Source organism: Neodiprion pinetum, chromosome 4 (genome assembly GCF_021155775.2).
Source record: "Neodiprion pinetum isolate iyNeoPine1 chromosome 4, iyNeoPine1.2, whole genome shotgun sequence".
Classification (NCBI taxonomy): domain Eukaryota; kingdom Metazoa; phylum Arthropoda; class Insecta; order Hymenoptera; family Diprionidae; genus Neodiprion; species Neodiprion pinetum.
This window is the reverse complement of record NC_060235.2, coordinates 15,995,016-16,010,876: the sequence shown is the minus strand read 5'-3', so window position 1 is coordinate 16,010,876 and position 15,861 is coordinate 15,995,016. Positions and strand designations below refer to the sequence as shown.

General features: G+C 35.1%; 3 protein-coding genes and 1 pseudogene across 3 annotated transcripts in view; 2 read left to right on the top strand and 2 right to left on the bottom strand.

Annotated features, from left to right (window-relative positions):
- The first annotated feature begins 2,892 nt into the window (after positions 1-2,892).
- On the top strand, positions 2,893-12,199 carry LOC124217792 (sperm-associated antigen 6). Its single transcript, XM_046623852.2, has 10 exons — positions 2,893-2,951; positions 3,024-3,286; positions 3,374-3,584; positions 3,674-3,852; positions 3,943-4,116; positions 4,183-4,335; positions 4,418-4,567; positions 4,637-4,795; positions 11,008-11,153; positions 12,046-12,199. Exons 1-10 carry the CDS (start codon positions 2,927-2,929, stop codon positions 12,197-12,199), a joined length of 1,614 nt encoding a protein of 537 aa, XP_046479808.1. The 5' UTR covers positions 2,893-2,926.
- LOC124217796 (uncharacterized) lies at positions 4,893-10,759 on the bottom strand. Its single transcript, XM_069135680.1, has 3 exons — positions 10,101-10,759; positions 8,515-9,860; positions 4,893-6,753 (listed from the first exon to the last, which is right to left on the bottom strand). Exons 2-3 carry the CDS (start codon positions 8,722-8,724, stop codon positions 6,697-6,699), a joined length of 267 nt encoding a protein of 88 aa, XP_068991781.1. The 5' UTR covers positions 8,725-9,860; positions 10,101-10,759; the 3' UTR covers positions 4,893-6,696.
- A 470-nt stretch (positions 12,200-12,669) lies between the features above and the next one.
- On the top strand, positions 12,670-13,960 carry LOC124217795 (uncharacterized; annotated as a pseudogene).
- The window catches only part of pio (piopio), a 33,801-nt gene continuing 31,700 nt past the window's right edge, over positions 13,761-15,861 (bottom strand). The window contains exon 9 of the mRNA XM_046623854.2: positions 13,761-15,844. Coding sequence (XP_046479810.1) covers positions 15,641-15,844 — 204 coding nt within the window. The 3' untranslated portion in view covers positions 13,761-15,640. The remainder of the gene's footprint in view (positions 15,845-15,861) is intronic.

Below are 15,861 nucleotides of genomic sequence, written 5' to 3'. Positions count from 1 at the left end.
AAAACGTAAATTATGTTTGAAGGCGTCTTTTTTGCGTTGACTTCATACTTTTCGGTTCTAAGTGAAAGTGCGGCATTTGCTAGCCGACGCGGGTATAAAACTTGCGGGATGCTTAACAGTGATGACTCGACCCTCGGTGACGCAATGAGTAGGTATATATCATTCTAGGGTGTCATTTTTTTCAGTTTTCTCTAAAATTACATGAGAGCAAATGACGATACTGGTAAATAAATAAAAGAAATTGAAGAGCAAATAGAACGATATGCACTCGGGACGAATTATCATTTTTGTCGTCGCAGGTATACTTGGGGACAATGAATCTGAGACGCGTACTGAGACGGCTAATTTTTTACACTACACAGTTATGTTGGCAATACAGAGAAACCTACGGCGCCACAGTCGGCCGAACGCGGAACAAACTCAATCTCAATAAACATAACATAACCCATGACCGTCGAATCTAACCTTAGAATACCGCAGAGATAATGACTTGTTACGTTGACTGAGGATATAGGTATATAATCCTCAGTCAACGCTTGTTAGTTTGACGCGTATTGTTAGATTCGACGGTCATGGGTTATGTTATATTTATTGAGATTGAGTTTGTTTCCCGCTCGGCCCACTATAGCGCTGTAGGCTTCTCTGTGTTGCCAACATAACTGTCTAGTGTAAGAAATTAGCCGTCTCAGATTTATTGTCCTCGAGTGTACGTGAGTTCAAATTTGCCGCGACTCAACCCTCAGCGACGTAATGAGTTCCTATCATTTTTACCACTTTTCTTGAAAATTACTAGGGAGCAAGTATCAAAATTGGATGACACGTGATGAACAATCGAGGAGCACTTGAAAGCAATTGTCACTTGGACCGAATCGACATTTTTATATTTTCTCTTTCGGATACGATTTCGAATCCGCCGCTCGTCGATATAACCTAAAGACCAGTTGCTCTGGTTTTTCACGATTTTCTCAATAACGTGACAGGAGCAAATAGCTAAATTGGTAGGTTGCGTTTAAACAGTCGCGGAGCAATTAGGAGCAATATGCACTAGGGTGGAATTATTATGTTTTTGTCAGGTATGTACGTGAGCTTGAACTTGCCGCGACTTGCCTCTCGGCCACACAATTATGAGTTGGTATCATTTTTCACAGTTTTCTCGAAAACTATGAGGGAGCAAATTACGATATTTGCGGAGCAATTACAACCAGTCTAGGAGCAATTATTAGAAATTATCAGATTTTCCATATTCCTTCATTCGCTTAGACGACATATTAAATACAATTTGATCACACTCCGCCTCGTGAAAAGCCCCTTTTCGGTTTTTCTCCATTTATTTGACACTATGCAAAAGCAATCTACAAAAATAATAGAATAATTTGGAAAAATTAAGAAGCACTTGAAAAGAAATGTCATTTCTTTTGAATAACCATCTGTTTGTTCCACATATTAGTTTGAATTTGGCGCCATTTTACCGGGGCTTGAGTACGCAAAACTTTTTTTTTTTTGAATTTTCTTGAAAACTGTGTGGCAGTAAATATCAAAAGTTAGGAAGCAAGTAAGAGCAATTAAAGAGCAATTATTTGCTACATGAAAGTCTTTGGAAATACGCGAAACACCCAGCGGTTCCCGGTATATAAATACATTATGCAACAAGAGAATAGGCGACTTTTATTCCTGTCTTGCATACAGGAATTTATTTCCAATTTAACTCTGGCCACATTATCGGCTTGAAAAATGGGATTCGATTTTGCAATGTCGTGTTATAAAATTCCGAATAGTGATTATTGATGGCAAATTGAATAGTGAAAAATGCATAGTAGCATACGGATGTTGGTTGGCGCGAGCGGGTCGGGTGCAGCGGGTCACGCAGGGGAGGGGGCTTCCCCCTATCTAGAATAAATACTTTGAATGTGCAATATCCAACGTTACGACGTTCAGTTACAATAAAAGTAATAAAATAGTTGTAAAACTTGTCGGGACAACTTTGACTTGCAGTTATTATAGTTATTTTAAGAAATGTATGATCCAAAATATTTAAATAAACCGGTAAAGGTATTTTGTGTATAACAAATCATAATAATTTTTTCTATTATGTGTGAGTGTCATCATTTTGTTAATCTAAAGATTATAAGATTATTGAAAGTTTGTAATAACACAGAAAGAAATAGTTCAAAATTGAAAAAGAAGAGAGATAAGCTGTAGAAAAATTGACAAACTAATTTACAGGATAAAAGTATAAGAGGGAATCATATGCTCCTTTCGTCCCGTTTTTCAGGTAAGCGATTTGAATGACGAAAGTTAACATTTCGGTTCAGTCGGGAATAAATGCAATTTTTTTCAATTTTCTCGAAAATCATATGGGAGCAAATTACAAAAGTTAGAGAGCAATCAAGAGCAATTAAGGAGTAATTATTTTGCGTTCAATTTTTTGAGACATTCGATGGCCGCAGGCCAACTTCACATAGGTTCTAAAATCTTTTTTCGTGTCAGAAGCACTGATATCGGTGGGTGCAGCTAAATTTCTTTGTATTACAAAGATACATACGGTCAGGGCCGTAGCAACCTTACAGATTACAATCGTTAATGAAAAGAAAGCAAGTGGCAAACGTATAAAAAAACATAATTACACTCGTCAATGTCCCTTTACTTCTGAAAGTCGCATATCTTTGCAACATCATGCCTAATATATTTTTTTCTGGTATCTGAAGCTCAAGACAGAGCTTGAGGTTGCAATAGTTTTTGACACAGTATTGAACGCGATCGTCTTTCCGCAAAGCGGTAAAATCTTGGCCACATTCAAACGGTGGACACAGAAATTGACGCGACGTGACATCCTAACTTTTCGCAGTTCCTATACCAAGCATCATTCACAAAGAATATCCGCATCTGGTGGAAAATATATCTAGTAGGAGGCAAATACGCCTGGAACATGACCGCACGAGTGATTTTACAAGGTTTAGTGAGCTGAATATTGAATATCAATCTTCTTTATTTGCACACGAGTAATCTCACAAGGTTCCCTACAGTTTTCGACCAGTATCAAAAGGCACGCGTCAGCTTTGTTCAGACTGTGGCGGATTTAGCTTCGAGACCCCAAAACGTCGATTGTTTGGAAAATGCCGGCGTATTAGATTTGTTACGCCCGTTGCTTTCCGACGTTGTACCGTCGATCCAGCAAACAGCAGCTATTGCATTGGGCAGATTGGCCAACCACGATGATAGAGTAGCACAAGCAGTTATTAGGCGAGACATCATGCCACAGCTACTTAGGAACATTGATAAACAAAATGTAAGCATAATTCATTAAGCCATACTTCTTTGGCTTTGCGTACATTTTTTACTGCTCAGAACTAAAGGAGAAACTTGCCTTAGATAGAAATTTTTCAAAAAAGCTGCACTGTTCGTCTTACGAGCCGTAGCTAAACACTCCCCAGAAATGGCATCTGTGATCGTTCACGGAGGAGGACTCGAGGCAATGGTCATCTGTCTGGAAGACTTCGATCTAGGAGTTAAAGAGGCAGCTGCATGGGCTCTGGGATATGTGGCACGGCACAACAAAAGCTTAGCTCAGGCTGCTATCGATATTGGTAGTTGATATTGAATTATCGTGAGAAATTATTGAGCAAAGCTAACAGGTGTGACTCATTGTACATCCTTATTCTAATTCAACAATCAGGTGCTGTTCCACTTCTTGTTCTATGTTTACAAGAGCCTGAACTATGTCTGAAACAAATTAGTGCGTCTGCCCTCTGCGATATAAGCAAACATTCTGAAGATCTTGCTCAAATTGTCGTTGACGCTGGAGCTGTACCTTTTTTGGCAAAAGCTATTTCTAATCCTGATCCTAAACTGAAGGTTAGCTCATGAATTGACCAAACAAACAAGTATCGCAAACGTAAATTGAGATGATTATTATTTTAGATTAACATCTATTATCTTCTTCAGAGGCAAGTATTATCTGCTCTAAGCAGTATCGCTAAGCATTCTGTTGAATTAGCTGAGATTATTGTCGAGGCCGAAGTATTCCCAGATGTTTTAGTCCACATGGCACACCCTGACGATAATGTCGATAGAGCTGCGGCCAATCTTACCAGAGATGTGTGTAAACATACTCTGGAGGTGAGAGTAGGACAAATCATGTACACCAGTTTCTATGTGAATTGACATCCGCAATTCATTCTTTAGCTGGCACAGCTAATTGTCAACACTGGGGGTATTGGTGCGCTTGTCGAACTCGTCGGCACATCCAAATCAGATTCCAGATTACCCGCAATCATGGCACTGGGCTACATTGCTGGACATTCGGATCAGTTGGCAATAGCAGTTATTGGGTCCAAAGTAATTTGTTATAGGGTTGCAAAAACCTTCGATCTACTTCTGTTTTTTAGGTGTACCTAAATTTTCAGAATCTAAATTACAGGGTGTTGTCCAACTGGCTATAGTGCTTCAAGAAGAAACTGAGGATCACATTTTATCTATAACAGCTTGGGCCCTCGGTCAAATTGGGAAACATACTCCGGAACATGCCAAGGCTTTGGCCGTCGCTGATGTGTTTCGCAAGTTATTAGAGGTAGGTGGTTCAATGAAACTGCGTGAATGATGTTCGACCAAGCCTATTAGATTTTATTACGTATCACAGCTGTACATGGCACCTAGAAGTTCGGAGGATCTAAAAGCCAAGTGCAAAGGGACAATGAAACAAGTCTTGCAGAAATGCATGCACATTGAAGCTTTGGAGCCGCTTCTGTGCGACGCACCTCCCGAAATCCTAAAGTATATTATCGGCCAGTTCAGTAAAGTGAGTTCTGCAAATTTTTTGTTGGTAATTAACAGAAGGCTTGAGTGCAATAAAGTAGGGATGAAAGGGCTTGGTAATGGAATGAAAGACCTTGGTATGGATTTTAACAATGTAATATATTAAAGGTCATATCAATGGCTTCCTGTTTTGACATTTATATAATAATTTATAAATAATAAGTAGCTATAATACGGTATACAAAGTTCAACATGTAATCTGTTCCTACATTGCCAGATTTTTTATTTTTTATGATTATAGTGAATGATTCGTCTATAATTTTTTTGTAATATACCGAGGAATGTTTTCCTCTTCAATAATACAGAATTCAAAATTTTATGTATATTCATATCACTTTATACTTGATCAATGCCTCAATCAGGTTCTTCTTCTGTTTTTGTTTATTTATATTTAAAAAATAATATGAAATCGTTGTTAGTTTTTTTCTTTGAAAAATTTTCATCCGAGAGAAGCAGGTATAATGTATTATTATATCTAAATTTATGGTCTGTTATAAAAATCTGGTATCTTAGTAAAAATTGGTCAAGCAGTCCTGTAAGGCAAATGTATATAACTGTGTTTTTTTTCTTCTCATAATTTCGCTAATAGAAATTACCAAGTTATAGCGTTTCCTAATAATGATCTACAGTGATTACAATGCTGAGTATATGTTACAATTATTTATAGAAAAGGAAACCTTTGAAGGTCTTCCACGTATAATGCCAAATAAATTTGTCCCTGTGAGTTTTTCGACCGCTAGTATTTTCTTGAATACGGGAACGCTCCATTTATGTAGTCTCAATTTGTATTGTTTCATAGTTGCATCGTTTGGCATTGGTCTAATTCCTGCATTTACCGTGATCGAGGACATTTTCATGTATGAGTTGAAATATCTCCGCTTACTTTGTGTTAGAAATCGAATCTAATATAAGTTTGGAAGATGACAATTTTTTTTTATTCCGAAAATGTCATTTATAATTCACATTTATTAAATCAAGTTTTCTAACAGTGTTCCACCAATGGAAAAATAGAGCGAACTGAGAAAACATACTTTATTAAATGCAAAGTGATTGAACTTGTTATCTTGAACTTTTGACGTACATACAGTGTTATCGCGTCAATTACATCTTCACATAAGAATATTGACAGATAAGGCATTGCGTTTGATATTCACTCAATCATTTTCTAACTCTATACAGTACAAACCTTAATTTCTAATTTCAAGATTACAAACTACATCATTATTCTATGTAGCTGAGTTTTAAAATTTTAATAAGTTTGTATCAAGCTCGTAGTTCGTAGAAAAAAATGACTTACTGTTTTAGCAGTTTGTTTGAAAAGTAGCGTACCTATATATTATATATATGTTTCAGTTTTATAGACATTATTTTTACCTACATTTCTTATTATGCAAGTCCTCTCGGTTTTCTGTTGTTATTTTTTATTAATCTATTAGGATTATTAAATGCAATGGTATACATACGCACTTGATAACTTTCATGAAAAAAAATGGGGTCTAGTGATTGTTAGAGATTGAAAACTGCGTCTAGATATTGTTTATCTTTTCTCTTGATGCAGCTGTAGCAAATGGTCGAGCTTAAGAATTTTAAATATAAATACTTTCTAAATGACTTACTCCGGTTTGTCTCATCATGAAGTTGCGTTCACCTTAGATGAGATGTATTTGCATAGTTAGTCTACTCGGTTTAAAAAATTCTCATGAGAAGTGCATGATGCACAGTAAGTGCATCAATATAGATTTTAAGTGAAAAATGAAAAAATCGGAGCTAACAACTACAGATGAAAGTATAAAAATATGGGCAAAGTAAAACACGAAATTCAAATGCAAATGTAATCGTGATCTATTCAACGGGGTATTGTAAAGCCAAACTGACAATTTTAACTCAAAGAGTGACGATGACAAATACCTGGGCCAGAGCATGCATTCTGTCCAGGTAAGCCTGAAAATAATAAAGTAATATGAAATTAGTTGCAAGTAAAACATAAAAAATCGAATCAGTGAATTAGGAACCAACACTATTCAATGCATACGAATTCAATCATATGACTGAATTAAAATGACTTGAAAGGAGAGCAGAGTTGATGTTATAATATGCTAAATTAAAATCACATGTTGTTCGTTGGCCATTTACAGTACAATGTATGATAAACTTCCAACTAACGTTATCTATTTTACACAATTCTTATGTAGGTTTTCCTCTCTGATTACTTGATTTTATTTTTTTATTTTTCTAGTTTTGTTTAGTTTCGTTTATCTACAAACCTATGGAGATGATATACAGCCTTTTATTTTAAATACAATTGAAAGGAGTCACAACGGCAGCTACGGCAGTCAATGCATATAGTCTTTGGCTTTGTGTCAATAGGACGGTGATTTTTTTAGAACTCATTGATTGATTCTTTTGCTACACGTATCATTGTTACAATACTGTTTTTTTACAAATTCGTAGTTATGTATTTCAATAAGTGGCGACATTACAGACTTATGTTACTTTCACTTGAACTGATTGAATAGTAGCTTTGTATTTTGCAAGGTATATGCGTCGTATACTTGATAAATAAGGATTTCAACTCTAACTACGGCTAACAATACTCAATGAAAAAATATCAGGGCTGAAGCTTGAACAACTATGGATATACCAGAAGGGGTACATTGAAAAACATGACTTTTGTTCCTATGGCTCATAATTACCTTGCTCACATATGTATAGTAAATGTGCATAGTATTATAGTCATGTTATTGTTGTCATATATAGCGTGTGTAGTTAAATTTTATTTCTCTTCTTAGTATAGACGTTACTATTATTGCCAAGGCATAGAATGCGTCCAATACATAATTGTCTATATTCGTGATGAGAAGCCTAAAATAGTCGTCATTGTGATTATTTTCGAGCCGTATATTTTTCTGGCGCCTAGCCAACTGCATGTACTGCTGATTCATTTTATTCCATACACATTCCGCTTCACATTTATGGCATATTTCAGTATAAATATAGGCATTGCTTTCTGCCTCTGTAAATTATAGTCGTAGATGATATACTTATGCTGAAAACTCATTGTATATTTACTTTGGCGTTTATAAACTATAAAAATGCTGGCTGCGAAAACAAACTGTACTCTATATACGCTTTGTTCTTTACCTACTAATTGTTATTAATCATTTGTGTAGAAAATTGAAATCTGGGTTCCCTGGGTTCTCAATTGAAAAAAAAAAAAATTGACAAAATGTATATAATAGATATTTATTCATCGAGTGTCAAATTGATCTGTCAACATTGTCGTTACTGAATTATGAATTTTGAGAGAGAGGTAATCGTAGGTATGGCTATATGTGCTCCGTTATTTAGGTCTGAGGTGATAAAAAAAACTCTGCGCATAGTGCCCTTAGAGTAGCAAAATTCTATCTAATCCAAACGTATCATGTATGATAGTACAGGGTGCTCTGTCATTGAATACTTGAAGTAATTGTCATGACGCATTTTTGTTTTTGGAGACAGCATTTTCACACAGAAATGTTAGGACCCTGGAGCGAATTTGCCATTTAACCTTTATTTAATATTTCTATATATTCGTGAAAACAGATAATCAACTGCCATAACATAATGTATACTAATTTCGATATTTCTTCATAGTATTTCGTCTTATTCATCAGCTTCGTCGTTCGCCTTAATGCTAGCGTATGTATTAATGTTTCTATTTACCCTTAGCATCTTCAAAAAGCTGCCCAATACCAAAATCGTTTTTCTGTGCCTTCTGAAAATTCCAGAATACAAAGCCTCTCGTACATCCCTTCTGTCGCTTACATCTGAGTCTATACTAGATACCGAAACTACCGATGGCTTTGCCGTTACAGGTTGATGGCCATGAGCCTCGCCAACATTGACAATTACTCGATGCTGATTATTTATCATTTTTGAAATTATGTCTTCAAATCTCTGTGTACCTTTCAGGAGTATTTTGGACCCGCAAAATTTACTTTTCAAGATTTAAAGACGTGTGGATGCTATTTCGATGCTTCATGCAATGTTACACATTTGAGTATATATATATATACATATATGTGTATACTGTTACAATTAATAACTCCGTCTCACTGTAGCTTGTATTTATTACTTGAGGTCAATTCCAAGCTAATATAATTCCACTGGCTTGTTGTTTGACCTCACTCTAATTTTTTACTTGGAAACTTTTAATGGTTCTTGATTTTGTTTTTGATTCCTTTAGTTTAATGTGACTCTCTGCCATTTAGTGTTCATGTTATTTTTCACTCGTCACTCATTCAGTATCTGCGATGTTTTACTGTCTTTCCTAGCACGCTATCGGTACTTTTATACCTGGATACTATCCAAGAGAACGGTCTGATCATAAGCACTGCTTCTTCGTAGGAGGAGTATTTGAATACTTAAACCTCATTTGCGTCAATTTACCTTCTTTTAATTTCAGTTTGCTTATTACTCTGTCGACTATATCTTATCTCAGAATCAACATTGAATTATTTTCAGGCACGTAACTGGGAGTTGTGTTTACAATGTTTATCTGACCTTCTGCGAACATATATTCTTGACGAAAAATACGTTTCTGACGAATTGTCAACAAGAAAATTTGAATTAATAGTGATTGATTATTAGTTCGCACAAATGCTGACTTTTTAGATTATTGTCCAGCTTTGAAATGCTTCCCGATCTTTTTTGTTTCGTGACTGCTTGTATTAGAGTCAATTTTTAATGGCAAATCCATCACTTCATTCGCCTTTCATGTTAAATTATTTTAAGATATTCACAAATTTGTATCAATTGCAAAATCCACGTACAACGGCCACTATTAAAATTGATTAGAAATCACATAAGTCACATTAATGTTTTTACCGTTAACTCTTACAGCTGGATAAATTATTCTTCATTATTTGGATTTTTTTTCAATTTGACTTGCTGCTTGACGCACTTTCTGTGAAATTAATGAAGTTTCAATGTAAGAGGAGGATATATCCATCTGTTGTTACCAGAGCCGCTGAATCTCTCGACCTCCAAGCTTATACTGAGTGCTGCAACTGAAATGAAAATGAAAGAAAATAAGTCAATTGGCTATTTTTTCATGAAGATATATTTAGATCCTTGGTAAACAGTATGAACCAGGCTAAATTCTCGTGCTTGCCAAAATTCTGTATGTCAACAAGCTAGCGTGAAAACATTTCCGTCCTAAAGTTTATTTTAATAAAGTTATTTTAGTACATAGGGTGCGAGAGAGGAAATTAATATATTATTTTTTAATCCTATGTAAATATACTTACTTACATATTTGTCCGTGCATATGCATACCAAACATATATGTATGCGAATGTGGAAATGCCTGAACATAGCGAGAGTGAAAAACTATGTGGACAAAGTGCAAGAGCGAGAAAAAAAAATTAAAGTAACTTTTAAACTATGCCATGGCATGTTTAGATAGATGTTTACCTGGTAATGATTCTATCTATATCCACGTTACATAAATATCTTGGCGCAACAAAGAAAATTGAAACATTCAATTTGTAATCTGGACAAGCAATGTTACATACGAGGTGTAAGAACTCAGACTGACTATTGACCAGGCTTCGGAAGCCTTATTATCGTTTTCACGTTGTAATGTAACTTATATGATTGTTATTAATGAGCCAATTATATAAACCTCCGTCATACAAGCTCACAATCAATGATTTCTCATACTTCGATCATTAAACATGTATATACATTGAAATACTTATGCGATACATGCTGTGCTTTGGACTCACAACATACGTATTTGTTGTCCACATATTTACATGCGTACGTGACAGATACGTAAGAATTTAAAACAATTTAGGGTACTTGGCCACTCAATGGAACTCTATTGATTTATGAACTTGTTTTCTCTGCGCTGCTGATGTATGCTATGAAATCTATTAACTCTAATAAAAACTGAAAAGTATAAATAAGTACAGGCTCAACGGAACCACTGGTAGAAATTCTACTTCGCATATATTTTTATTTAGATTTAGACTGTAAAAATTGTTTTCCTGGCAAATCATGTAAGAAATTAGCTATTTATATAATCCACCGGCTATGACATTCTTTCATTTAAGAATAGTTATGAGATTCTTGTCGTAACTTGACTATAATGTTGAACATATTTATGTTTTCACAAATCAAACATGATAAGAAATGAATTTATAATTATAGATTCTACCTAATGATGCTAGAGCTCGTCGTATGTTTGTTACCACTGGAGGGTTGAAAAAAGTGCAGGAAATACAAGCTGAACCTGGTTCAATGCTACTAGAATTCATAACTATCATTAACTGCTGTTTCCCTGAGGAAATTGTGAGGTTTGTAAAGCTACTAATTACATTGCAAGGAATCCATACTGTATGAATGAGTAATCTGGATTTTGTAACCAATTTAAATCGTCAGTTGAAACTTAGTTTGTCCTGAAAAACAAATTAAGTGACGTAAAAATAACAATTAATCAAGTGAAAATGGCTAAACATCTAGAAGAAAACACCAGTTGCTTGTCACATTTTAGTACGAAGTGAAACCACTCACATTTAGTTGGAAAGTCATGCTGATTGTCAAGCAGAGATATGAATATCAATCAACTGAATACTTTGATATATTTTTCATTGGTTCCTCATGAGTTCTTGTTATTTAGATTGAGCAGTTGATATGCAGTACTGGGAGTAACCACCATATTTGTTGGGTGTTTGGTGTGTGCCAGAACCGTATATAAGTATTCAATGGATCAATATGCCTATATCTCTGTGTTGGATATATGTATATTCTCACCTGTAGGCTCACCTACCCACTGTAAATTGTACATGACTTCAGTACTGTTTCCTAATAGCAGCAAACTGAAACGTATGCACTTACAACCAAATGTGGAATTGCAATGTATAGTAAAATATTTACCCATCATTCAACATTCAAATACCATGAAAGAAAAATATTGTTTCACCACTTCAAGCTATTTCAATGAAATGATGAACTGAGGTACACGTTAACAAATAACTGATCGCCAAGCGATTCTTTATGTTATGGCTGCTCTCTGGTTTTACCTTCTGCTTACAGTTATTATATACAGGAAAATATTTCCCTCAGATGTTACATAGTTATTCTATCACTCTGCATATGTTCTGACATTGCTCGATAAATTTGCTGTTTGGGATTCACAAATGGAGGGAAGTACACATTTCATTCTGAAGCTGGTTTTTATTATTTCAGATATTATTCGCCGGGATATCCAGACACGCTGTTAGAAGCGGTCGAACAATACCAACCGAAATGTCCATCAGTCTTTACAATGGACCAGAAGATGTCCGATGAATTTTCTAACTCCAGTATGTCATTGCTTCATTACAATGAGGAACGCGGCTAAAAATTAGTGTAACAAGAAAATTTTAATGTACAACTCTTTTTTTTGCAATAGTATAGAAAAATTCACATCCCAAATCAGCTGTGTCCCGACAACTGGGAATGCTAAATGTATAAATTCTGTACGTTTGAACCATCATTATGTGTTTATTTGTATTTGTAAAACAAATGAGCATCATGTGCTCTTTTGGAAAGAAAATTACCGACAGGCTGTGAATTCGTAGGTACTATAGATTTAAAAAATCGTTATTTTTATATGGTCGTCTTCATTATGGGAGTAATACTGTGCCAATTGAGAAATATATTGGAACGCCTGAATTATATTGTACGACACGAACACAGTCGGAGGTGGCTGGAAAAACAACACCTACTCTACAAATATTGGGTCAAATCAAACAGCTGAATAACATTACTTGTGTCACTTAGGAAATATGTATATTTGGATGCGAATTTTTGTAATTGTACCAAACTAAAATGGAGTTTTTTGGAATAACATTCTCTGGCTATGGTAATTATATTACGGATGTCATGAGAAAAGGTACTACTTTTACGCGGATTCATCGCAATTTAGATTCAGACTCCCCTGTTCAGCTTGTATGACGAAAATAAACGTGATTACGTTTCAGATTACGTAGAACCGACAAAAGTTCCTAATGCTAAGGATATTTTGGAAGAACGGCTGAGGTTCAATTCTCGACTGAGTTTCAGTGAGATTTACAATAAGCTGGACCCAATTTTGGGTATTGGGAATGGCTTTTCATATGGCAGCCACCAGCGCTTAAGACTTCAAATTCGAAAGGGGTTAACGAAACTTGTAGGGCCAACTGATATGTATAGAGTACCAGCGACTACTGGCCAGGATTGGGGATTTTGGCAAAATGATCAGCTTCTTAAAGATGCGGGTTGGACAAGAATAAGTGCGAACTATAAAATGAGGTCTAGCGAACTGGCAAAATATGCACCTGTGTTGTGACATTGATGCGCTATTCATGTTTAATTAAACTGAGCTTGGTGAAATAATATTTTGCCTAATGTCGAGTTAAATTTTATTTTAAATTCGTACTTTTTTTGCTTTGTAATAATTTTTTTTTCTTTCCATTTAGTGGTTAAATCTGCATATTCTGTTTATGCAGAAGATAAAGAAAATTTCGATGCCATTTTTTTTGTTCCAAAGTGTTTTATTGTAACTGATAATCGAAAGAGCGATTAGTTTGCTAAATAATGAATGGCGCGATGTTTGCACACATTTTACACAGTGAAACTTGTCCAATGCATAGATTCATTATATCATTGTTTCACAAAGTCGAGTAAAATACATAGAGAGGATCTCTTGAAATGAGTCCTTGAGTGAAATCATTTTGAATATCCAGTGAAGTTAACTTTGAAATACCCTCGAGGTATTTACGTTTACGGTATTGTGAGCAGAAAATTTTCGTGAAATTGAGACAAGTGAGCTATAGTATTATATGTGTCGATAATTTATCTATGACGAAATCATTGGCACACGAATGCAGTTTGGCTCATTTCCAGGAGGAAGAGTAAATTAGCGAAAAATTAGTTAATAATACAGTTAAATACGTTTTAATTATGAAAATATGCTTATGAATTCGTTATTACATAGTTATAACATTTTTCGTATTTACAATTTACTTTGTCGTCTTTGGCAAGGGTCCAGAGTATCATTTAAGGCTTCTTATTTTTTTTTTCTTTTCAGTTTCTATACAGTTATATCTATATACCAAAATGTTACTTTGAACCAGCGCCACTTTGCGTAAAAAAATACTTTTTCAGTACCTGCAAAAGTATTTCTCAAACAATTCCAACCCCCGTCAATACTACGAGAAAGTTTCTAAGTCATTTTCTTCGATATACCTCATGTGGTCAGGTTCTCTTCCCCTTTTTAAAGTTCTAATTTTCTCTTTTTTCTTATGATATCTGAGAAATATATTGGCCGGAAACTTTTCTTCGTAGTATAAACGTTTGTGCAATTCTTATCTAGCATTCGTTTTTTGAATCGGAACATCGTATAAGCATTCCAGCGATTTTCATGATCTATTACGCTCATGGTTTTTTAATTTTTTTTTTATCGTTTTCAATTTTTGCTTCGATGTTTTAATCATATACCCACCACCGAATTAGACCCAGTTATTCGACTGCTTTCATGCACAGCGATTTTTTTCCCTAATTTTAATTTAGTTATAGATATTTTATAAGCCTAGCTTTGTTTTAGCTGGATTAATGTTAACACTCTTGCGTTATGCAGCTTTCAATATGTAGGATCATTATCGACTTACAACTAGTCGAGTAATTGGCCATTGAAAATCCTTAGATCCATTACAAGAGCAGTAACACAAGGGCAGCACCTTGATTTTATTTACCTAGTTAATATTAAATGAATAAGCGTTATTGGATTATACTCTAAGTAAATATACTCTGAGTTAAGACTAAGTAGCAGCTGATTGTCGTTTTCTGTTCATAACAGATTTTATATAGTATATATAGTTGACGGTAAGAGGTGATTGCGAGACACCGGTGGTTGATACAAATTTAATAACACGAGGATAAAAATGAGATATCCTTGCTTTCAGCTAACAACTTGAATTGTTAAAAAATCTTTACACTGTATTTCTTGCAACAAATAAGGACCGTCTCTCGTAGCTACCTCTAGAAACTGTGTGTTTTTATCAATCACATAATATAGCTGTACGATAAACAAACGTATCGTAATATTAAGGAAACAAAAAGTGCAAAAATGCAACCAACAAGGAATATTGATGGCCTTATCATTGAAAAGTTTGATTTAGTCACGAGCTTTGTAAACAATCTAGGAAATAGTTGACTCTTGCCAGATAAGCCAGCAGGTGAATTACTCGTATATAATTATCGTACTAATTGCTATAAATTATAAATATTACTTTTTAATGGACGGCTAATACGGGAGGAATGTTTATGTTTTGTTTGTGTTCATCCGTGTGAGTGCAGTTTTAGTACCTTGAAAAGTTAATTGTTGGATTAGGAGCGTGTATATCCGACTAGTATACGACGCATGGATATCTAGAGACGAACAATTACTTATTCTTAGCCCACATATTAAAATTAATTTCATTTCCCACTTATACGTTCTTGTATTGATAATAATATTGAACAAGCACTGTAGCCGAAGTACCAGTCCAAATTATTCAACTGTTCCATCTATTATTTTTATATAATATACTTTGACAAGATGGAGCATCGAGGCACCAAGATTTGGTAGCCTCACATTTCAAAGTACTGCCGGAAAATAAGAAGTTCAGCAAACGTTGAGATTGTCTTTCTTAAATCCATTGCTATATGTACATATAGTAACTTTTTGAACTTTGATTTCGCCCCCAAAGACATAGTATTCAAAACAAACCAAAAATACTGCCTATTCGATATGAGTAACATCCCGTAAAACTACAACAGCTTAACTGCTATGACTGTAGGCAGTGTTTGTGTAAGGGCCGCTATAGATCGATGATCCTGTTGTTGAAATACTCTTGTGCCGCCGCCTTGCTAAGAGAACCAGAATCGCAGCAACCACCGCCAACATCAGGATCAATCCAGCTATTGCTATCCCAATTGCGAAGCTCCTCTGCGATATGCATATGCTGTTCGGATCATCTATAGTCTGTAAGGAGGAAATAA

Coding starts and splice junctions, on each gene's coding strand:
- LOC124217792 (XM_046623852.2), top strand. CDS start 2,927: ATGACCGCACGAGTGATTTTACAAG. Junction 4,117..4,182: donor TGTGTAAACATACTCTGGAG/GTGAGAGTAGGA, acceptor TTCATTCTTTAG/CTGGCACAGCTAATTGTCAA. Junction 4,796..11,007: donor TTATCGGCCAGTTCAGTAAA/GTGAGTTCTGCA, acceptor TTATAATTATAG/ATTCTACCTAATGATGCTAG.
- LOC124217796 (XM_069135680.1), bottom strand. CDS start 8,724: ATGATAAATAATCAGCATCGAGTAATTGTCAATGTTGGCGAGGCTCAT. Junction 6,754..8,514: donor GCTTTTTGAAGATGCTAAGG/GTAAATAGAAAC, acceptor TATTATTTTCAG/GCTTACCTGGACAGAATGCA.